The sequence below is a fragment of the Salvelinus fontinalis genome, chromosome 24 (assembly GCF_029448725.1).
Source record: "Salvelinus fontinalis isolate EN_2023a chromosome 24, ASM2944872v1, whole genome shotgun sequence".
Taxonomy (NCBI): Eukaryota; Metazoa; Chordata; class Actinopteri; order Salmoniformes; family Salmonidae; genus Salvelinus; species Salvelinus fontinalis.
Window position 1 is genome coordinate 43,871,951 of NC_074688.1, and position 24,092 is coordinate 43,896,042.

The 24,092-nt window shown below is 42.2% G+C and overlaps 1 protein-coding gene across 1 annotated transcript in view; it reads left to right on the forward strand.

The window, feature by feature from the left end:
• The first annotated feature begins 2,207 nt into the window (after positions 1-2,207).
• The window catches only part of LOC129822551 (high-affinity choline transporter 1-like), a 105,469-nt gene continuing 83,584 nt past the window's right edge, over positions 2,208-24,092 (forward strand). Inside the window, exons 1-7 of the mRNA XM_055880855.1 lie at positions 2,208-2,448; positions 11,237-11,427; positions 11,726-11,839; positions 22,004-22,159; positions 22,280-22,428; positions 22,587-22,733; positions 24,029-24,092. The exon at positions 24,029-24,092 is cut by the window's right edge and continues 90 nt beyond it. Coding sequence (XP_055736830.1) covers positions 11,244-11,427; positions 11,726-11,839; positions 22,004-22,159; positions 22,280-22,428; positions 22,587-22,733; positions 24,029-24,092 — 814 coding nt within the window. The 5' untranslated portion in view covers positions 2,208-2,448; positions 11,237-11,243. The remainder of the gene's footprint in view (positions 2,449-11,236; positions 11,428-11,725; positions 11,840-22,003; positions 22,160-22,279; positions 22,429-22,586; positions 22,734-24,028) is intronic.

Below are 24,092 nucleotides of genomic sequence, written 5' to 3' on the forward strand. Positions count from 1 at the left end.
AGTATTCCCTTTAAACGGATGTTTCTAAAAACGTAAACATGTTTACCATAACATCGAAATCGTTGTACTGAGTTGTAGGCACAAAAGATAACCCTTTATTAAGCAAGGAGACATGAGCAGGGCTCAACATCTTGCTTGATAAATTGAAGACACTCAGGCCCGTAGGTTCTGGGACGAGCGGACCCCTCTGCCTCTGGCAGTCGTTTCTTCTTACCCCGTCGGGTGCGGCATCTCGTCTGTGCGCGTGTACGCGGCCACCTCCGCGCTTCCGTCGGCACAGTCTCTCGATGGATAAGAAACTGGCACTGGAAGCAGATAAGGCGCTGGTTGTGGAGCGTTGGTCAGACGCGGGTGGATAGAAGTGAGCGGCCTCCCTCCAGCGTCTGTCATGGAGAGGAGGAGCAGGACCTCCCTTGTCAGGGTTTCTCCTGAAGTAGACTTTGTCCTTGGCCTTGTCTTTTTTGTCTTGGTTGAATTTCTTGATTTTTTAGTTCCTTTATTTCTGTAGACAACTTATCCCGGAGCGCTTGGTTAGTTCTCATCAGTTCATTGAATATGCCATCATTAATAACAGCTCCCTGCAGAGCTGTGCGGTTCTCTTCAATCGTATTATCCATTTCAATAAAAAATCATTTTTCAACTATTGTAAATGTTTGTAGGCCTATGTAGGCAAACTGTATCTATGATCGTATGCTATCCATTCATGTTTTTGGTATGTTATTTTTATATCTGAGAATGAACTAATGATATAAGGCCACACCCGGCCATGATTACAGACACCTGTGTGTGTCCTTTGCCAGTATATAAACTAGTCACCCCGCAGTGTTTGCCATTATACCCTGATGAAGTTGAAGTCGAAACGTTGGATACTAGGTTATTCAACTATTGCATCTGAGCTCCTAGAGTCTGAGCTCTCCTTTAATATGTCAAGTGTTCTACTCCGCTAGCCAGCACCTCGCCTAAATAGGTGTGCGTTTCTTTCGCCTCTAGATTAAACCTACTGTTTTACCCATTTCATATGTATATGCACTATTCCAGTCAAGGCAATCCTATTCAACTGTTGTTGTACATATTCTGTCCTGTGTATTCTTCAGATATACTACATATTCTATCAACATACTGTCCAAAATGTCTATACATCCCATCACATATACATACTTAGCATTATTTGTTATACTAAATGTTATCAGATCTTCAACCAAAACCTAATATTAGATAAAGGGAAACTGAGTGAACAAATAACACATCATTACATATTTATTTGATTTATTTCATAAACAAAGTTATGTAACACCCAATTCACCTGTGTGAAAAAGTAATTGCCCCCTTACACTCAATAACGTGTTGTTCCACCTTTAGCTTAAATGACTCCAACCAAACACTTCCTGTAGTTGTTATTCAGTCTCTCACATCGCTGTGGAGGAATTTTGACCCACTATTGCATGTAGAACTGCTTTAACTCGGCGACATTTGTGGGTTTTCATGCATGAACTGCTTGTTTCAAGTCCTGACACAATATTTAATTGGGATTAGGTCTGGATTTTTACTAGGCCATTGAAAAACTTCAATTTTGATCTTTTTAGACATTTTCATGTAGACTTGATAGTGTGTTTTGGATCATTGTCTTACTGCATGACCCAGCTGCTCAGACGGATGGCCTGACATTCAAAAATAGAGAAAATCAGAAAGGGGGCAAATACCATTTCATGGCACTGTGTGTGACATATATATATTTATTTTATTTTTTAAACAGAAAAAATTGATATGTATATATATATATATCAAATGTTTCTGTTATATATTAATTTCCTGCTCATTGTACAGGTGTCACAACTTTCTCATCAGGTTGTGTTTTGTGCTATATACACACTCTGGACTCCGACATTGCTCATCCTAATATTTGTATATTTCTTGATTCCATTATTTTACTTTTAGATGTGTGTATTGTTAGATATTACTGCACTGCTGGATCTAGGAATAAAATCATTTCAATACCCCCGCAATAATATCTGTTAAATATGTGTGTACGACCGATAACGTTTGATTTGACATATTATAAACTATCCCACCGTGTGTGTTTGCTTCCCAGGGTGACTTCTGCTCTACACAAAATACCCGCGACTTCATGCATCTGTGGAGTGGAAAATTCCATTCGAAGTGAGATGTATGTGTGTAACCAATGCACTGTGTGACCCATGCAAGGGGCGTGCACGAGTCACACACATACACAGCTATGTTCCCTTGTTTCTCTTCTCCCACGAGCCCGCACTGCACACTCACTCACACACGCTGTCGCCTTCCGAGGAATATCATACAAAGTTTCAGAGCCATACAGTGATCATGCTGGAAGAATAGATCCGCCTGACATCGCTTTGATTTGGAGCGCGAGCGCCGTAAACGCTTCTGACTCAGCGAGACGCGACACATCTACCGGGAGCAGGAGTCAGGGTGGGTTTATTTTTCTCTCCCCCTCCTCTCGCTCTATTTCAAATCAATTCAAATGGCTTTATTGACATGGGGGAACATATGTCTACATTGCCAAAGCAAGTGAAACAGATCATGAACAGATGTGAAATAAACAATCAGAAATGAACAGTAGCCTAACATTACACTTACAAAAGTTCCAAAGTAACAGAGACTTTTCAAATGTCATTATGTCTATATACAGTGTTGTAATGATGTAGAAATAGTTAAAGTACAAAAGGGAAAATAAATAAAGAAATATAGGTTGTATTTACAATGCTGTTTGTTCTCTCTCTCTAGCCCAGGGTTCCCCAACTGGCAGCCCAAATGTGATTTTATTTGGCCACCATGTTTTATGAGCAAAAAACAAACAAATGTATATATATAATCATTATTATTATTATTATTATCATTTTTTTGCATTTTCATTGTTTAAAAAACGCCAGGAAATCAGCTCCAGGTGATTTTAATTTGTGTAACCTGTTTCCAAGTATTCCCACGGATAATAGAGAGACACGTGATCGTATACAAATGTCAGCAAGGTTTGAAATTATTATGTTTTAGTCAAATATTATCTCTGTTTTGGATTCTTGTGGTCAATTTGCAGTCTACAAATTATTTATAATTATGTTGTGGCCCCGACCACCCACTCAAGAAAAAATCTTCCTGCATCTGTTTGTGGGTGTGTGAGTGAGTGACAGCTACAGTTGAAGTCGGAAGTTTACATACACTTATGTTGGAGTCAATAAAACTAGTTTCTCAACCACTCCACAAATTTCTTGTTAACAAACTATAGTTTTGGCAAGTCGGTTAAGACATCTACTTTGTGCATGACACAAGTCATTTTTCCAACAATTGTTTACAGACAAATGATTTCACTTACATTTCACTGTATCACAATTCCAGTGGGTCAGAAGTTTACATACACTAAGTTGACTGTGCCTTTAAACAGCTTGGAAAATTCCCCAAAATGATGTCATGGCTTTAGAAGCTTCTGATAGTCTAATTGACATAATTTGAGTCAATTGGAGGTGTACCTGTGGATCTATTTCAAGGCCTACCTTCAAACTCATTGCCTCTTTGCTTGACATCATGGGAAAATCAAAAGAAATCAGCCAATTGTAGACCACAAGTCTGGTTCATGCTTGAGAGCAATTTCCAAACGCCTGAAGGTACCACGTTCATCTGTACAAACAATATTACGCAAGTATAAACACCATGGGACCACGCAGCCATCATACCGCTCAGGAAGGAGACGCGTTCTGTCTCCTAGAGATGAACGTACTTTGGTGTGAAAAGTGCAAATCAATCCCAGAACAACAGCAAAGGACCTTGTGAAGATGCTTGAGGAAACAGGTACAAAAGTATCTATATCCACAGTAAAACGAGTCCTATATCGACATAACCTGAAAGGTCGCTCAGCAAGGAAGAAACCACTGCTCCAAAACCGCCATAAAAAAGCTAGACTACGGTTAGCAACTTCACATGGGGACAAAGTTTGTACTTTTTTGGAGAAATGTCTTCTAGGCTGATGAAACAAAAATATAAATATTTGGTCATAATTACCATCGTTATGTTTGGATGAAAAAGGGGGTGGCTTGCAAGCCGAAGAACACCATCCCAACCGTGAAGCACGGGGCTGGCAGCATCATGTTGTGGGGTGCTTTGCTGCAGGAGGGACTGGTGCACTTCACAAAATAGATGGTATCATGAGGGAGGAATATAATGTGGATATATTGAACCAACATCTCAAGACATCAGCCAGGAAGTGAAAGCTTGGTCGCAAGTGGGTCTTCCAAATGGACGATGACCCCAAGCATACTTCCAAAGTTGTGGCAAAATGGCTTAAGGACAACGAAGTCAAGGTATTGGAGTGGCCATCACACAGCCCTGACCTCAATCCTACAGAACATTTGTGGGCAGAACTGAAAAAGCGTGTGCGAGCAAGGAGGCCTACAAACCTGACTCAGTTACACAAGCTCTGTCAGGAGGAATGGGCCAAAATTCACCCAACTTATTGTGGGAAGCTTGTGGAAGGCTGCCCGAAATGTTTGACCCAATTTAAACAATTTAAAGGCAATGCTACCAAATACTAATTGAGTGTATGTAAACTTCTGACCCGCTGGGAATGTGATGAAAGAAATAAAAGCTGAAATAAATCATTCTCTCTACTATTAGTCTGACATTTCACATTCTTAAAATAAAGTGGTGATCCTAACTGACCTAAAATAAGAATTTTTTACTAGGATTAAATGTCAGGAATTGTGAAAAACTGAGTTTAAATGTATTTGGCTAAGGTGTATGTAAACTTCCGACTTCAACTGTATGTGCTCTCGCGGGTCACTGACAGTTGAGGAGGGTAAAATAAGATGTTTTTTGTTGGTAGGTCAAAAACCATTTAACATCTCTGTTGTTGGCCTTATTGGAAGACATACAACCCGTTGTTTAGGCTATCCCCAAGTAGTGCATCTGGCTACCTTGAGGTTGATTTGGCCAGTCTGTCTCTATTCTGTCTCTATTCTGTTAAGGAACAGTAAACTTATTCTATTGAACATTTTTCCACAGGCTAAAGTCTCTTAGCTACATAGTCTCCATCCTATTTTTAAAGCTGAGAGTTTTGAGAGTTTGTGTAAAATGATGTTCCTTGTGTTTGGATAGCCGGCAGTGCGCGAAGCCTCATTGGACCGGAGGCCTTGCTCGAGCCCGTGAGAAGTCATTATCACCACATCAACATCATCATTTTATGTGGGCTACTGTTTGTACCGACATGATCACGATTATGATGATAATTAATTTGATGTGTTGTGTCGTGGAATATTCTAATCAAGTGAGAGAGACTTTGTCATGTCTTCAAACAATCATCTTTATTTAATATCGATTACTTATTGCAATAAGGAGGCTGGTCGACCCCACACCCTTCAGTGTTGGACAGAGTAACCTAACCTTTACACAAATGCAGAGAACTATATATAGCTGACACAAACAATGCTAAGCCATGGTTGGTTCAACCCCCCTCATGCAGACTAAGGAGCATCATAAGCCACTCTGGGTTCATCCTGTCGTTATCTGCACGTGGGTTGTTGTCTTAACCCCACCCTGGCTTAGTTTCTCAGATGCAAACATGATTTTGAGACAATGAGGGATTGTTCTACTCCTAAGCTATCCATAGTAAAACACATTCTTGTCTATATAAATGCAGTCTTCAACTCATTTGTCAGCTCAAGCCATCTCTGGTGACCATACACCCCGATTAGCTGCAGGGAACTGTGGAGACCATAAAAACACAGACACTAGCAGGACAGAAATGTCTTCCTATTCGTTAAGTATTCATTGCTAACTATTAATATCAAACAAATCGGGTAAATACCCATTTTTTCTCTCACAGTTGCTAGTCATGACAATTGGGTATGATGATGAATGTATAATAGTGAATGCATAAACCGAAAGTTCCCGGTGGTGAGGCTGCATGGGGGGATGATGTCCATGTAGCTAGGTAGCAGTGCGCGATAGTAGCGTTTCAATCGGTAAAGTCACTCGCACAGAGACCTTAAAGTAGTTGTTTCTCTTGCTCTTCAAGGGGTGTGGCTTTTGTGGAGTGTCATGTCTTTGGACTATCATTAATGTTATGATGATTGTTTTATCAAATCGATTAACTATGTTTAATTATTATGATGATTAAATTACCCATGTAACAATTAATTAAGTGGTAATCTTGGGGCACCATGGAAAAATGTTTTTAACGAGTTACCGTTTTCTGAATTAACTCTTAGATATAAATATATCTCTTACATTTCAGTCATCAATCAGTCATTAATTAATTGTATACCTTCTATCAGTCTTATTCTGAATGTCACAAAATCCTTGTATATCTGCACGGACCCTAGCATAAATGATGAATCAGTGATATACAAATTGGCTTAAGTATTTATTCACTAACTAAATGATCACACAGAATTACATAAACACAAACAGTTGGTTATTGTTTACTAACACAATGCCATGAAAGGTCCCTAGTGGACTAAACCCATAGGACGGCTTGGTAGACAATGGAAAGGTGTGGGGACAGATAAAGAGGGGGAAAGACAGAATGGGACCCACTACACACAGTTGATAACTAGGCTCATTGAAATGCTAATACTTTGTAAATGAACAGCCGCTCATTCGAAAGAAATTGCAATTTATATATTTATATTTATTTTCTTGTTTTCTCTCTGTTGAAATCGCCTGTCCGTCTGCTGGAGAGTCAGTCGACAGAAAGTCTCTGGTTTGTCCAGAGACTTTTGTAGTTGTAGCTCTGTTATAATGGGTACGTCAGACGTACCAATGGTCGTTCGATAGGGAAATGTTCTCCAGAATGGATCTTTCAGAGTACCATTCGGTGGTTCGATAGGGAAGTGTTCTCCAGAATGGATCTTTCAGAGTACCACGCGGTCGTTCGATAGGGAAGTGTTCTCCAGAATGGATCATTTCAGAGTACCATTTGGTGGTTCGATAGGAAAGTGTTCTCCAGAAAGGGTCTTTCAGAGTACCATTCAGTCGTTCAATAGGGAAATGTTCTCCTCTCATCTTCGGTCGAGTTTACTAGACTATTTAACACATAATAGTCTAGTAGTAGTTTTCTTAACCATTTCATGCGTGGGGACTGCATCCTCACCTCCTCTGGTCTGTATTTAAATTGCCAACCATTTCAACATGTAGCTACAACTCCATGCTCTCTGGTCTATAGAGTAGTAGCCATTTCAAGCGTGGGGACTCCCGTCCCTGCGATTTCTTGACTAAATGTACATTTTGTCACGCGTGCTATTCAAGCACTCGGTGGGGGGGAAGGGGCGTTCCCTCCTTTTGTTGTAATGTCTGTGCTCACTTGGGCGTGGCCACTGACTTGGTTAAGACTTCATATGAAAAACAATTCTCTCATTTAGAAGCTAACATCACATCACATCACATCACATCTTCTCACAAATAGTTTCATATTTAATCATGTCAGTTCCCCAACATTTGGATGTGAATCTGATCACTGAGAATTATACACATTCAGATATACAGTTATGTTGTTCTACTGCCCTTAGTTACTTTGCAAATCTTTAACAAATTCAACAGGATTGTTCTTTAAGTGTCCACAGACCTTTCCAACTGGTTGCAATACAGAAATATTGTTTCATTATTAAACCGTTTTATGTTCAAGTTTGGCCAAGTCTCTCTGTGTGTTCCACAGTCAAAAATTCCACTCTCAATACTGCAGAGTTTTTACGACCGGTCATAAAACTAATTGGAAGAAGAGGAAAATCTGGTTTCTATAATTCTTGCAAGTCATGACAGGAGCAATAGGTAACGATGCTCTGACGCAGTTGTTGATATGTTTAGAGGGTCCCTGGTTCGAGCCCTGATCGGGGCAAGGAGAGGGACGGAAGCAATACTGTTACATTGGTGCCGTACCCGGATCACTCAGTTGGGCTCTGCCCAGCTGGTGGGTTTGCTGGGGACAAGGAGGAGGTCAAAGGGGGGTGAGTGTAACCTGTGTGAAATGCCTAGCTAGTTAGCGGTGCGCGCTAGACGAGTACGGTTTCAATTGGTGATGTCACTCGCTCTGAGACCTTGAAGTAGTTGTTTTGAGAGTTTGTGTAAAAGCCTAGATTGGGGCAAGGAGAGGGACGGAAGCAATACATTTTACATTACATTTTAGTCATTTAGCAGACGCTCTTATCCAGAGCGACTTACAGTAGAGTGCATACATTTTATTACATTTTTACATACTGAGACAAGGAAAAATCTACAAAAATCTCTGAAACTGGAAACACCTATCTCCCTCACTAGCTTTAAGCACCAGCTGTCAGAGCAGCTCATAGATTACTGCACCTGTACATAACCCATCTACAATTTAGCCCAAACAACTACCTCTTTACCTACTGTATTTATTTATTAATTTATTTTGCTCCTTTGCACCCCATTATTTCTGTCTCTACTTTGCACTTTCTTCCAATGCAAACCAACCATTCCAGTGTTTTTTTTTTTAGTTTTTATTTTACTTGCTGTGTTGTACTCACTTCGCCTCCATGGCCTTTTTATATTTTTATTTATTTATACATATATCTGTTTGCCTTCACCTCCCTTATCTCACCTCACTTGCTCACATTGTATATAGACTTATTTTTTTTCACTGTATTATTGACTATATGTTTGTTTTTACTCCATGTGTAACTATGTGTTGTTGTATGTGTCGAACTGCTTTGCTTTATCTTGGCCAGGTCGCAATTGTAAATGAGAACGTGTTCTCAATTTGCCTACCTGGTTAAATAAAGGTTAAATAAAAATAAATAAATAAATAAAAATATCCCTACCGGCCAAACCCTCCCTAACCCGGACGACGCTATGCCAATTGTGCGTCGCCCCACGGACCTCCCAGTTGCGGCCGGCTGCGACAGAGCCTGGGCGCGAACCCAGAGACTCTGGTGGCGCAGCTAGCACTGCGATGCAGTGCCCTAGACCACAGCGCCACCCGGGAGCCCCACCCCCCAATACTGTTACACAGGGGGTGTAACACTTTCTGCCACACCTGACTATAACTGTAGCAGGCATGTCATCTCCACCTGTCGTATGTTGAGCGCAGGAGCCAAATATACATACAGTGAGGAGAACAAGTATTTGATACACTGCCGATTTTGCAGGATTTCCTACTTACAAAGCATGTAGAGGTCTGTAATTTTTATCATAGGTACACTTCAACTGTGAGAGACGGAATCTAAAACAAAAATCCAGAAAATCACATTGTATGATTTTTAAGTAATTAATTTGCATTTTATTGCATGACATAAGTATTTGATACATCAGAAAAGCAGAACTAATATTTGGTACAGAAACCTTTGTTTGCAATTACAGAGATCATACGTTTCCTGTAGTTCTTGACCAGGTTTGCACACACTGCAGCAGGGATTTTGGCCCACTCCTCCATACAGACCTTCTCCAGATCATTCAGGTTTCGGGGCTGTCGCTGGGCAATACGGACTTTCAGCTCCCTCCAAAGATTTTCTATTGGGTTCAGGTCTGGAGACTGGCTAGGCCACTGCAGGACCTTGAGATGCTTCTTACGGAGCCACTCCTTAGTTGCCCTGGCTGTGTGTTTCGGGTCATTGTCATGCTGGAAGACCCAGCCACGACCCATCTTCAATGCTCTTACTGAGGGAAGGAGGTTGTTGGCCAAGATCTCGCGATACATGGCCCCATCCATCCTCCTCTCAATACGGTGCAGTCGTCCTGTCCCCTTTGCAGAAAAGCATCCCCAAAGAATGATGTTTCCACCTCCATGCTTCACGGTTGGGATGGTGTTCTTGGGGTTGTACTCATCCTTCTTCTTCCACCAAACACGGCGAGTGAGGTTTAGACAAAAAATATCTATTTTTGTCTCATCAGACCACATGACCTTCTCCCATTCCCCCTCTGGATCATCCAGATGGTCATTGGCAAACTTCAGACAGGCCTGGACATGCGCTGGCTTGAGCACGGAGACCTTGCGTGCACTGCAGGATTTTAATCCATGACGGCGTAGTGTGTTACTAATGGTTTTCCTTGAGACTGTGGTCCCAGCTCTCTTCAGGTCATTGACCAGGTCCTGCCGTGTAGTTCTGGGCTGATCCCTCACCTTCCTCATGATCATTGATGCCCCACGAGGTGAGATCTTGCATGGAGCCCCAGACCGAGGGTGATTGACCGTCATCTTGAACTTCTTCCATTTTCAAATAATTGCGCCAACAGTTGTTGCCTTCTCACCAAGCTGCTTGCCTATTGTCCTGTAGCCCATCCCAGCCTTGTGCAGGTCTAGAATTTTATCCCTGATGTCCTTACACAGCTCTCTGGTCTTGGCCATTGTGGAGAGGTTGGAGTCTGTTTGATTGAGTGTGTGGACAGGTGTCTTTTATATAGGTAACGAGTTCAAACAGGTGCTGTTAATACAGGTAATGAGTGGAGAACAGGGGGGCTTCTTAAAGAAAAACTAACAGGTCTGTGAGAGCCGGAATTATTACTGGTTGGTAGGTGATCAAATACTTATGCAAATTAATTACTTAAAAATCATACAATGTGATTTTCTGGATTTTTGTTTTAGATTCCGTCTCTCACAGTTGAAGTGTACCTATGATAAAAATTACAGACCTCTACATGCTTTGTAAGTAGGAAAACCTGCATAATCGGCAGTGTATCAAATACTTGTTCTCCCCACTGTACACACACACACACACACACACACACACACACACACACACACACACACACACACACACACACACACACACACACACACACACACACACACACACACACACACACACACACGAGAGAGAGAGAAGGAGACACAGACTACCACACAGCAACCCAGAGAGTTAGAGACAGAACACAAACTCTCCTCTCCTGTGTGTTGGCTACACGCATGTTGTTGGCGTTGCTCTGGATGCTGGTGGAAGTCTTATATCTTGATGTGTGTGTGATAGACTCAGGATGGCTCTGGATGCTGGTGGAAGTCTTATATCTTGATGTGTGTGTGTGATAGACTCAGGATGGCTCTGGATGCTGGTGGAAGTCTTATATCTTGATGTGTGTGTGTGATAGACTCAGGATGGCTCTGGATGCTGGTGGAAGTCTTATATCTTGATGTGTGTGTGTGATAGACTCAGGATGGCTCTGGATGCTGGTGGAAGTCTTATATCTTGATGTGTGTGTGTGATAGACTCAGGATGGCTCTGGATGCTGGTGGAAGTCTTATATCTTGATGTGTGTGTGATAGACTCAGGATGGCTCTGGATGTTGGTGGACTGGTGGCAGTGGTGGTCTTCTATGTCCTGATCCTGGCCATAGGCATCTGGGCCTCCAGGAAGTCCAAGAAGGAGGAGGAGAATTGTGTGGGCAGCAAGAGTGAGGTCACCATGGTAGGAGGACGCAATATCAACATTTTGGTTGGGGTTTTCACTATGACAGGTGAGTCCTCTCTCTCTCTCTCTGTGTGTGTGTGTGTGTGTGTGTGTGTGTGTGTGTGTGTGTGTGTGTGTGTGTGTGTGTGTGTGTGTGTGTGTGTGTGTGTGTGTGTGTGTGTGTGTGTGTGTGTGTGTGTAACAGAAACAGTACTTCAGCTTGGAGATGTCGGGGCAGATGTAACAGCGTGTTACACCTTTGAGTAAACAGTAACGCTGTGACTGATATACGTTTTCCAGGAATGTGTTGTGCATTGTGATGTGTGTGCATGTTTGTGCTCACGACTGTGTATCTGTTGTCATAGCGACGTGGGTTGGAGGCGGCTACATCATGGGCACTGCAGAGGCTGTCTACTCTCCCTCTCAAGGTCTCATCTGGGCTTTGGGGCCCCTGGCTTATCTTATCACCTTCCTATTGGGTAAGAAGGACGAAGAGAGCTTATCAGCAGTCAGCTGCACTGCTAGCATTAGCATGAGCTACACACCATCCACTAACACAGGTAGTTAGTATTAGCGACACGCCGTCTACCCATACAAGTTGCAAGCATTAGTATTAACAACACGATAGCATTAGCATTAGCAACACACCATCCACTAACACAGGTTGTTAGCATTAGCAACATACCATCCACTAACACAGGTTGTTAGCATTAGCAACACACCATCCACTAAACACACTAAGGGAGTGAACCACAGGAGACTGCTATAATGAGTGTTTCCCTAAAAGCTGTCTGCGTTTAAAGATCTTATATTGTACAGAAAGTGAATAGCTTAATTAATCAATTGACAGTGACAGAATTAGATTACTTCCCAAGCAAAGTACATTATGTGTCTCCTCGGCTATAGAAGGTTGTAGCACAGCCATTGAATGTCAAAGAAATGAAACAATGATATCCCCATATGCATCGACGTCACGTCTTTCCCGTGTACTTTCCAGCTTGTTTCTCGCATAAAGCATCACGAACCAAATCAGATCCATTTTATTTTCTTAAAAATGTTAAGCTATGAATGTGATTTTTGCCATTTTCTTTAAAACACAAAAAACACTGTGCCTCAAGGGACCCCCTTCAAGCTAATGAACAATCATTTTGACTGCAGCATTCTAAAAGTGTAATTAATACATTTAATATATGCTATCGCTAAAATAATAATTTGTTTGTGTTTATGAAGGTCTAAGGTAATATTAGAATACGATTCTAATTTTATTTCACATAACACAATAGGATTTTCATTAGTTTATGTTACTGTAGGCTGTATGTAAAAACAAAACTCACAAAAAACACACAAATTCAAGTTTTCAATCAATTTCTATTTGTAGAGTGCCTTTGTTACAACTATGAAACAAAAAATGTATGTGTTGGAACACGGTAACAGCTTCTTTTTATAACGCCAAAATAAAACAAATACACCAACCACCAAGATGCATGATCAGCAAGACGCGCAGTCAAATGGTAAAATCATCAGTAGCCCAAACATCATTTTAAGCGCCAAGTGTGCTTGATAAATAATGAATGAAAGCAATAATGACATTATAATGAATATAAGTGTCGATATGACAGCAGTCATATTATTTATACGTCGGGTACCATGGCGAATTTGTCTGTTTCTTTGTCATCAAAGTGGAGGTATGCATGGTCGTGGACTACAGGAAAAGGAGGGCTGAACATGCACCCATTCACATCGACGGGGCTGTAGTGGAGCGGGTCGAGAGGTGCAAGTTCCTTGGTGTCCACATCGCCAACAAACTACCATGGTCCAAACAAACCAAGACAGTCGTGAAGAGGGCACGACAACACCTACTACCCCTCAGGAGACTGAAAGGATTTGGTATGGGTCCCCAGATTCTCAAACATTTCTACAGCTGCACCATCGAGAACATCCTGACCGGTTGCATCAGCGCCTGGTATGGCAACTGCTTGGCATCTGACCGTAAGGCACTACAGAGGGTAATGCGTACAGCCCAGTACATCACTGGGACCAAGCTTCCTGCCATCCAGAACCTATATACTAGGCGGTGTCAGAGGAAGGCCCATGTGACAAATACAATTTGATTTGACATCTCTGGAGAGACCTGAAAATAGCTGTGCAGTGACACTCCCCATCCAACCTGACAGGGCTTGAGAAGATCTGCAGAGAAGATTGGGAGAAACTCCCCAAATTCAAGGCGGCCAAGCTTGTGTGCCAAGCATCGTACCCAAGAAGTGTTGAGGCTAAAATCGCTGCCAAAGGTGCTTCAACAAAGTACTGTGTAAAGGGTACATACATTTTCTAACTCACCCATTCTCCCCCTTTCTCCCCCATCATATTTACTTCATTTATTTCATCTGTTGTTAGATGTGGGAAATTAGTTTCGGTGTAGTTTAGGTTCAGTTACGAGGTAATTATGGGGGTGATTATCAACCGCTCACGGCACATTCCACTGTCAGGCGAGAGCAGGCCCTACTGTCAGGAGAAGGAGTGGAGCAGGCCCTACTGTCAGGAGAAGGAGTGGAGCAGGCCCTACTGTCAGGAGAAGGAGTTGAGTAGGCCCTACTGTCAGGAGAAGGAGTGGAGCAGGCCCTACTGTCAGGAGAAGGAGTGGAGCAGGCCCTACTGTCAGGAGAAGGAGTGGAGCAGGCCCTACTGTCAGGAGAAGGAGTTGAGTAGGCCCTACTGTCAGGAGGAGTTGAGTAGACCCTACTGTCAGGAGAAGGAGTGGAGCAGGCCGTACTGCCAGGAGGAGGAGTGGAGCAGGCCCTACTGCCAGGAGTAGGAGTGGAGCAGGCACTACTGTCAGGAGAAGGAGTGGAGCAGGCCCTACTGTCAGGAGAAGGAGTTGAGTAGGCCCTACTGTCAGGAGAAGGAGTGGAGCAGGCCGTACTGCCAGGAGAAGGAGTGGAGCAGGCCCTACTGTCAGGAGAAGGAGTGGAGTAGGCCGTACTGCTAGGAGAAGGAGTGGAGCAGGCCCTACTGTTAGGAGAAGGAGTGGAGCAGGCCCTACTGTCAGGAGAAGGAGTTGAGTAGGCCCTACTGTCAGGAGAAGAAGGGGCAACCGAGGGAAGACAATTCAAAAATGACATGGCCTCCTTAAACTGGTTATAACTGTTTGTGAAATTAAGATTCTAACACCGACAGTGTGTTATATATACTTATTTAGGAGTCAAGGACGGAGGGGGGCATGACTTTACAAATGAGCAGTTAATGGACAGTAAATGGGTAGTTAATGGACAGCTAATGGACAGTTAATGGTTAAAAGGTAGGCCTATGGCATACCCTCTCATACCCCTCAATTCGAGTCCTGGTTTTAACTTAACAGCTCTTCACTGACACGTAGGCAGACTATTTAAAAAGTGCATGGTGGGTGGAGGAATTAGCTGACAAATCTATGGATATAGCAGCCTATAGCCTAATTTCATCTGTCAAACAGGTAGGTCTTCCTCTTATTTCATAAATAGATAGAAATAGGCTCCAACACAGCGCCCTCTTGTTGTTAGTAATGTCTAATTAAAATGAAATGAATTATACCTACTTGAATTGATCTACTTTCAGTCCATTTCCGATTGATTGTGCCACGGCTGCTACTTCAAGTTTCAGCACCAGAATATAAATGACCCGAATCTGGCTTATTGTTCGGTCAATATCTCTGATAAATTCATCATGGGCAGGAGATATACTGTTTTTATTTAAATCATTTATAGTAGTAGCAAGCTATTAAAGTTCACCTCCGGTCCTCCTCCTCATCTTCACGCTCTCCTTCTCAAACTGAACAGAACATAGGCTATAGGCTCGTCCGTGTACAAGATATAGATTTTTTGGGACTAGGTCTAATCAAGAACTGCTAGGGGTTAGAATGACTTGTCTCTACTCCTGAACTGCCACTGTAGGGCTACACAGCACAGCCATTGGTTAGGCAGCACACAAAACAGTTTGGATCATATGGATCATGTGACTCAGACCACACTAAATAGCCTATAGCCTATGGATCATGTGATTGAGACCACACTAAATAGCCTATAGCCTATGGATCATGTGATTGAGACCACACTAATAGCATATAGCCTATGGATCATGTGACTCAGACCACACTAAATAGCATATAGCCTATGGATCATGTGACTCAGACCACACTAAATAGCCTATAGCCTATGGATCATGTGATTGAGACCACACTAATAGCATATAGCCTATGGATCATGTGATTGAGACCACACTAAATAGCCTATAGCCTATGGATCATGTGATTGAAACCACACTAAATAGCCTATAGCCTATGGATCATGTGATTGAGACCACACTAAATAGCCTATAGCCTATGGATCATGTGACTCAGACCACACTAAATAGCCTATAGCCTATGGATCATGTGATTGAGACCACACTAAATAGCATATAGCCTATGGATCATGTGATTGAGACCACACTAAATAGCCTATAGCCTATGGATCATGTGATTGAGACCACACTAAATAGCCTATAGGCCACTTGATATTGCGCACCCAGCAGAGAATCAGGGATGAGGGGTGGCATCGGGCACACATCGATATATAGCCTAATAAGCAACTAATTCTTAAACACTGAGAAATATTGAAATTCCATCAATTACAAATGACTAGATTTAAAAATATATATATATACTAAACCCTCCCGTTGACTGAAAGTGAAAAAGCATGCCCCTCCCCTATTTTCCCCCAGGTCCCCATTCTGTACATTTAGATTCATCCCTAACACAGATACACAGGTACACAGGTACACAGGTACACAGGTACTAAGATACACAGGTACACAGATATACAGATACACAGGGACACAGGTGCTCCAGTATCCCTGCACATTGTACATATACAGTCAGATCCATAAATATTTGGACATATAATTTCTATATGTTGCTGTTAATAATCTAACGCCTACCAAACCCGGATCCGGGAGCACCCCCATCAAAAAAGCTGACTAGCATAGCCTAGCCTAAAGCCACAGGGATATCATATAATAAAATGTTCATGAAATCACAAGTCCAAGACACCAAATGAAAGATACACATCTTGTGAATCAAGCCAACATTTCTGATTTTTAAAATGTTTTACAGGGAGGACACAATATGTAAATCTATTAGCTAACCACGTTAGCAAAAGACACCACTTTTCTTACTCAACCATTTTTTTACTCCATCAGTAGCTATCACAAATTCGGCCAAATAAAGATATAAATAGCCACTAACCAAGAAACAACCTCATCAGATGACAGTCTGATAACATATTTATTGTATAGCATATGTTTTGTTAGAAAAATTTGCATATTTCAGGTATAAATCATAGTTTACCATTGCAGCCACCATCACAACTCTCACCAAAGCGACTAGAATAACTACAGAGACCATCGTGTATTAGCTAATTACTCATCATAAAACATTTCTTAAAAATACACAGCGTGCAGCAGATGAAAGACACAGATCTTGTGAATCCAGACAATATTTCAGATTTTCTAAGTGTTTTACAGCGAAAACACAATATAGCGTTATATTAGCTTACCACAATAGCAAACATCACAACTGCATTGATTCAAGGCAAAAATAGCAATAACGTATAAACCACCAAAATATATTAATTTTTTCACTAACCTTCTCAGAATTCTTCAGATGACAGTGCTATAACATCATATTACACAATGCATATAGAGTTTGTTCGAAAATGTGCATATTTAGCGCCACAAATCGTGTTATACAATGAGAAAAGTAGCAAAGCTGCCCAGAAAATGTCAGGAGAAATCTTTGAAGAGGCACCTATTCTAATCAGTAACTATTCCAAAACTTGACTAAAAAATACAGGTTGGACAGCAATTGAAAAACAAATTAGTTCTTAATGCAATCCCTGGATTACATTTTTAAAATTAACATTACTTCAAAATACAGCGTGCGATAAAGCAAGGCTACACTGCAAGTAATGGCGTCTTATGCATTTGACTTTTTTCAACAGAACAATGAATTATCAGCATAAATAGTTCTTACTTTTCGATGAACTCTCATCAGAATCTTGGGATAGGTGTCCTTTGTCCAAAATAATCGTTGCTAGGTTGGAGAACGTCGTCTTCCACATTGCAATTAGCAGTAAACAATAGCATGAGAGAGTGAGATACCCAACTTCCTACAGCGCCAAGAAAATAAATACCCGAAAATCGCAATATACTGACATAAACTGATATAATTTGGTTCAAAATAACAAGATTATGATGTCTTTAAAGCCTATATCGAATAAAAACACGGCCGGAAATGTCTAAGATCTATAACCGATGTTTCCAGAAGAACGTGCCAAGGTCCTCAGTGCGTCAGAGCGAAGGGGAAAAGATACACCTCGTTTCCAATCAATTTATAGACTTTCAGCTCTGCCTAGAGACTCCATTTCAAGACTCTCTATTCGCTGACACCCAGAGGAAGGCATATGCAGTGCATCTCAACCAATAGAAGACAGGCAGAGTTATACACAGGTCTGAGAGCAGGTTGGAAAATTCTGCATTCTCACACCCACATAGGGAAATTGCTCTAAGTCCAGTTCTGTTTCACTCACAGACATAATTCAAACGGTTTTAGAAACTAGAGAGGGTTTTCTATCCAATAGTAATAATAATATGCATATTGTACGAGTAAGAATTGAGTACGAGGCAGTTTAATTTGGGAACGACTTTGTACTATGTCGAAATGGCACCCCCCTAGTGGCAAGAAGTTTTAATATGTCAATATGAAGTCCAAAGAGCTGTCACTGCCAGTGAATCAAGCCATCATTAGGCTGAAAAATCAAAACAAAGCCATCAGAGAGATAGCACAAACATTAGGTGTGGCCAAATCAACTATTTGGTACATTCTTAAAAAGAAAGTACGCAGTGGTGAGCTCAGGAACACCAAAAGGCCCGGAAGACCATGGGAAAAAACTGTGGTGGATGACAGAATAATTATTTCCCTGGTGAAGAAAAACCCCTTCACAACAGTTGTCCAGATCAAGAACACCCTCCAGGAGGTAGGTGTCTCTGTGTCAAAGTCAACAATCAAGAGAAGACTTCACCAGAGTAAATACAGAGGGTTTACCACAAGATGTAAAGCATTGGTAAGCCTCAAAAACAGGAAGACTAGATTAGAGTTAGCCAAAAACATCTAAAAAAGCCTGTACATGTAACGGCTTTCATATTCGTCCTCCTCGGACGAGGAGAGGCGAGACGGATCGGACCAATACGCAGAGTGGTTAGTGTTCATAATGATTTAATATAACGAAAACTGAACACTGAATTACAAAACAAAAAAACGAAGTGCAGAAAACCTATACAGTACCGTGTGGTGAAAACACAAACACGGAAACAAACACCCACAAAACACACGTGAAACCCAGTCTGCCTAAGTATGATTCTCAATCAGGGACAATGATTGACAGCTGCCTCTGACTGAGAATCATACCAGGCAGAACACAAAAATCCCAACATAGAAAATCAACCATAGACAAACCCACCCAACTCACGCCCTGACCAACTAAAATAAATACAAGACAAAGAAAAACAGGTCAGGAACGTGACAGTACAGTTCTGGAACAACATCCTATGGTCAGATGAGACAAAGATCAACTTGTACCAGAATGATGGGAAGAAGAGTATGGAGAAGAGAAGGTACTGCTCATGATCTGAAGCACACCATCTCATCTGTGAAGCATGGAGGAGGTAGTGTTATGGCGTGGGCATGCATGGCTGCCAATGGAACTGGGTCCCTTGTATTTATTGATGATGTGACTGCTGACAAAAGCAGCAGGATGAATTATGTGTTTAGGGCTATATTATCTGCTCAGATTCAGCCAAATGCTTAAACATTTATTGGACGGTCCTTCACAGTGCAGATGGACAATGACCCGAAGTACACTGCGAAAGCAACCCAATACTTTTTTGAGGCAAAGAAGTGGAATGTTCTGCAATGGCCAAGTCAATAACCTGACCTGAATCCAGTTGAGCATTTCACTTGCTGAAGGCAAAACGCCCAACGAACAAGCAGGAAGTGAAGACAGCTGCAGTAAAGGCCTGGCAGAGCATCACCGGGGAAGAAACACAACATCTGGTGATGTCTATGGGTTCCAGACTTCAGGCAGTTCCTTGACCGTAAAGGATTTGCAACCGTCTTAAAACTCACAATTGAATTTATGATTATGATTATGTTTGTCCATGTTTGTCCAATTATTTGAGCCCCTAAAATTGGGGGGCTATGTCTAGAAATGGTTGTTATTCCTACATGGTTCATACAATCGTTTTGACAAAACTCTTAAATTAAAGATGAAAGTCTACACTTAAAGCACATCTTGTTTCCTTTCAATTCCGTTGTGGCGTCGTACAGAGATAGGATTATGCAAATAGAGTCACTGTCCAAATACTTATGGACCTGACTGTAGTACTGACTGACCCTGTATATAGCTTCTTACGTTCTCGTGTTCTTCTTATTTTGTGTTTTTGTTCTACCGTATGTTGTTTTTGCTACTACATTAATATTGATTACTTCATTGTTGGGTTTGGAGCTTGCAAGAAAGGCATTTCACTGTACTCGTGCATGTGACATTAAAACTTGAAACTACTGTAGCTTGTATTAGCGTTAGCGTTAGCTACATACTATAGACTAACCCAGGCAGCTAGCATTAGCAACATACCACCCACTAACACAGGTATTAGCCTCAGTAGCAATAGCTGGCAGGAGGAAAGAAGCCCATTAATCAAATCAAATCAAAGTTAATTTGTCACGTGTGCCGAATACATCAGGTGTAGACTTTACAGTGAAATGCTTACTTACAGGCTCCAACCAATAGTGCAAAAAATGTATTATGTGAACAATAGGTAAGTAAAGAAATAAAACAACAGACACCAGTTAGTCAGGCTGATTGAGGTAGTATGTACATGTAGATATGGTTAAAGTGACTATGCATATATGATGAACAGAGAGTAGCAGTAGCGTAAAAGAGGGGTTGGCGGGTGGTGGGTGGCGGGACACAATGCAGATAGCCCGGTTAGCCAATGTGCGTGGGCACTGGTAGGCCGGGCCAATTGAGGTAGTATGTACATGAATGTATAGTTAAAGTGACTATGCATATATAATAAACAGAGAGTAGCAGCAGCATAAAAGAGGGGTTGGGGGGGGGGGACACAATGCAAATAGTCTGGGTAGCCATTTGATTACCTGTTCAGGAGTCTTATGGCTTGGGGGTAAAAACTGTTAAGAAGCCTTTTTGTCCTAGACTTGGCACTCCGGTACCGCTTGCCATGTGGCAGTAGATAGAGCAGTCTGTGACTGGGGTGGCTGGGGTCTTTGACAATTTTTAGGGCCTTCCTCTGACACCGCCTGGTGTAGAGGTCCTTGATGGCAGGCAGCTTAGCCCCAGTGATGTACTGGGCTGTACACACTACCCTCTGTAGTGCCTTGCGGTCGGAGGCCGAGCAATTGCTGTACCAGGCAGTGATGTAACCAGTCAGGATGCTCTCGATGTTGCAGCTGTAGAACCTTTTGAGGATCTGAGGACCCATGTCAAATCTTTTTAGTTTCCTGAGGGGGAATAGGCTTTGTCGTGCCCTCTTCACGACTGTCTTGGTGTGTTTGGACCATGTTAGTTTGTTGGTGATGTGGACACCAAGGAACTTGAAGCTCTCAACCTGCTCCACTGCAGCTCCGTCGGTGAGAAAGGGGGCGTGCTCGGTCCTCCTTTTCCTGTAGTCCACAATCATCTCCTTAGTCTTGGTTACGTTGAGGGATAGGTTGTTATTCTGTCACCACCCAGCCAGGTCTCTGACCTCCTCCCTATAGGCTATCTCGTTGTTGTCGGTGATCAGGCCTACCACTGTTGTGTTGTCTGCAAACTTAATGATGGTGTTGGAGTCATGCCTGGCCATGCAGTTGTGGGTGAACAGGGAGTACAGGAGGGGACTGAGGAGCACGCACCCCTGGGGGGCTCCAGTGTTGAGGATCAGGGTGGCAGATGTGTTTCTACCTACCCTCACCACCTGGGGGCGGCCCGTCAGGAAGTCCTGGATCCAGTTGCAGAGGGAGGTGTTTAGTCCCAGGATCCTTAGCTTAGTGATGAGCTTTAAGGGTACTATGGTGTTGAACGCTGAGCTGTAGTTAATGAATAGCATTCTCACATAGGTGTTCCTTTTGTCCAGGTGGGAAAGGGCAGTCTGGAGTGCAGTAGAGATGGCATCATCTGTCGACCTGTTTGGGCGTTATGCAAATTGGACTGGGTCTAGGGTTTCTGGGATAATGGCGTTGATGTGAGCCATTACCAGCCTTTCAAAGCACTTCATGGCTACGGACGTGAGTGCTACGGGTCTGTAGTCATTTAGGCAGGTTGCCTTCGTGTTCTTAGGCACAGGGCACATGGTCGTCTGCTTGAAACATGTTGGTATTACAGACTCAATCAGGGACATGTTGAAAATGTGAGTTAGCGATGTACACATCCATCTTATTACTTAGGCTTACTTACTTGATGATGATGCTGACTTGATTATCTCCTTAGAGAAATGTTATTTGGCATCACGTATACACAGAAAGATGTGGGATTTAATTACTGTGTATTTTATCAGTTTTCTGTTTCTGTGTCCAACAGCAGGGCTATTTTTTGCTAAGCCAATGAGATCACAGCGCTACGTGACGATGATGGACCCGTTTCAGCATCGCTATGGAAACTCGATCACCACCGCATTGCTGCTTCCTGCACTGATTAGTGACGTGCTCTGGGTGGCCTGCATCCTCGCTGCCCTGGGTCAGTAACCCCTGACCTCTGACCCTAACCCTCAAAACTAATGGTTGGTTATTGATTAACTCTGCATCCAAACAATGTATTTGAAATGTGTGATTGTGTGTGTGCGTGCGTGTGTTGCAGGAGGGACGATGAGTGTGATTCTGGGCTTGTCCTCGTCCTACTCCATTGCTCTGTCTGCAGCAGTAGCCATCACCTACACACTGATGGGAGGGCTCTACTCTGTGGCCTACACAGACGTCATCCAACTCTTCTTCATGTTCATCGCTCTGGTGAGAGAAACAGAGAGGTTTTTCCACTTCTCAGTCAAAGCACAGCGTAGATTAGATGTATGAATTACATCAGTTCTGGGTTATATTAGGTTGATTCTGCAGTATAACGTAAAGCCCAGTGTAAAGTGCAATATGAATAGTGTGGTTTTGTTTTTCAGTGGCTCTGTGTTCCCTTTCTGGTTCTCAACCCAGCATCCTCGGAGGTCACACTCGCAGCCTTTTTCAATCAATCACAGCAGGCGCCCTTGATGGGTGAACTGAAGTTGGAACATGCTGGGAAATGGATAGATGAGCTGCTTTTATTGGTTAGATTTTTGTAGTATTTGTGTGTGTGTGTGTGTGTGTGTGTGTGTGTGTGTGTGTGTGTGTGTGTGTGTGTGTGTGTGTGTGTGTGTGTGTGTGTGTGTGTGTGTGTGTGTCAGGTTGCTTGCTGATTCAGTGTGGAGGGAAAAACCAGTAGATGAGGACTTTAGGTAGAGTTTAGGGTTAAGTAGTTAGGGTAAGTGTAGGGTTTATTATGGTAGAAACTGGTTGTTAGGATTAAGCTGCATTTCTGAAATGGTTTAGTTCTAATCTTTCGCACCACCATTTTGTCTGGAACCTCCACTAGGGGTGCTCATGAGTAAAATAGGGTCCTGAAAGATGGCCTCAAATGTGCACAGGAGCAAAATAAATTGTTTCATGAAATATTTTGTATGTTATGAACCATACATTTTAAATTTGAGTCCAAACATGAGGTAAAGAATTTACAAACAAAGTCCTGGACTGTCTTTAACATGTCAACTATAGACAACACAGAGGGTTGTTGGCACCTTGACTGGGGAGGACAGGCTCGTGGTAATGGCTGGATTAGAATAAGTGGAATGGGATCAAATACATCACATGGTTTCTTTGTGTTTTATACCATTCCATTCACGCCGTTCCAGCCATTATTAGGAGCCACCCTCCCCTCACCAGCCTCCTGTGGTAGACAACAAAGTCTTCGAAAAGTCCCCATCATATACAGTATCTCTACAGTACATCGTATATCTCTACACTACACCATATATCTACACTACATCGTATATCTCTACACTACACCATATATCTACACTACATCATATCTCTACACTACACCATATATCTACACTACATCATATCTCTACACTACACCATATATCTACACTACATCATATCTCTACACTACACCATATATCTACACTACATCATATCTCTACACTACATCATATTTCTACAGTACATAATACCTCTACACTACACCATATATCTACACTACATAATATCTCTACACTACATCATATATCTACAGTACATAATACCTCTACACTACACCATATATCTACACTACATAATATCTCTACACTACATCATATTTCTACAGTACATCATATTTCTACAGTACATCATATTTCTACAGTACATCATATTTCTACAGTACATCGTATTTCTACAGTGCATCATATCTCTACAGTACATCATATATTTCTACAGTACGATGCATCACATGGCTGCTTTAAGACTAACGGCCTCTATTTGTGGAGTGTGTATGTATGTGGATGTGTGTGTGTGTGTGTTATGTGTGCATCTCTGTGTGTTGCAGGCATTGGGAGGCCTGTCCTACCAGGCTCTGTATCAGCGTATCCTCTCTGCAGCATCGTCCACTC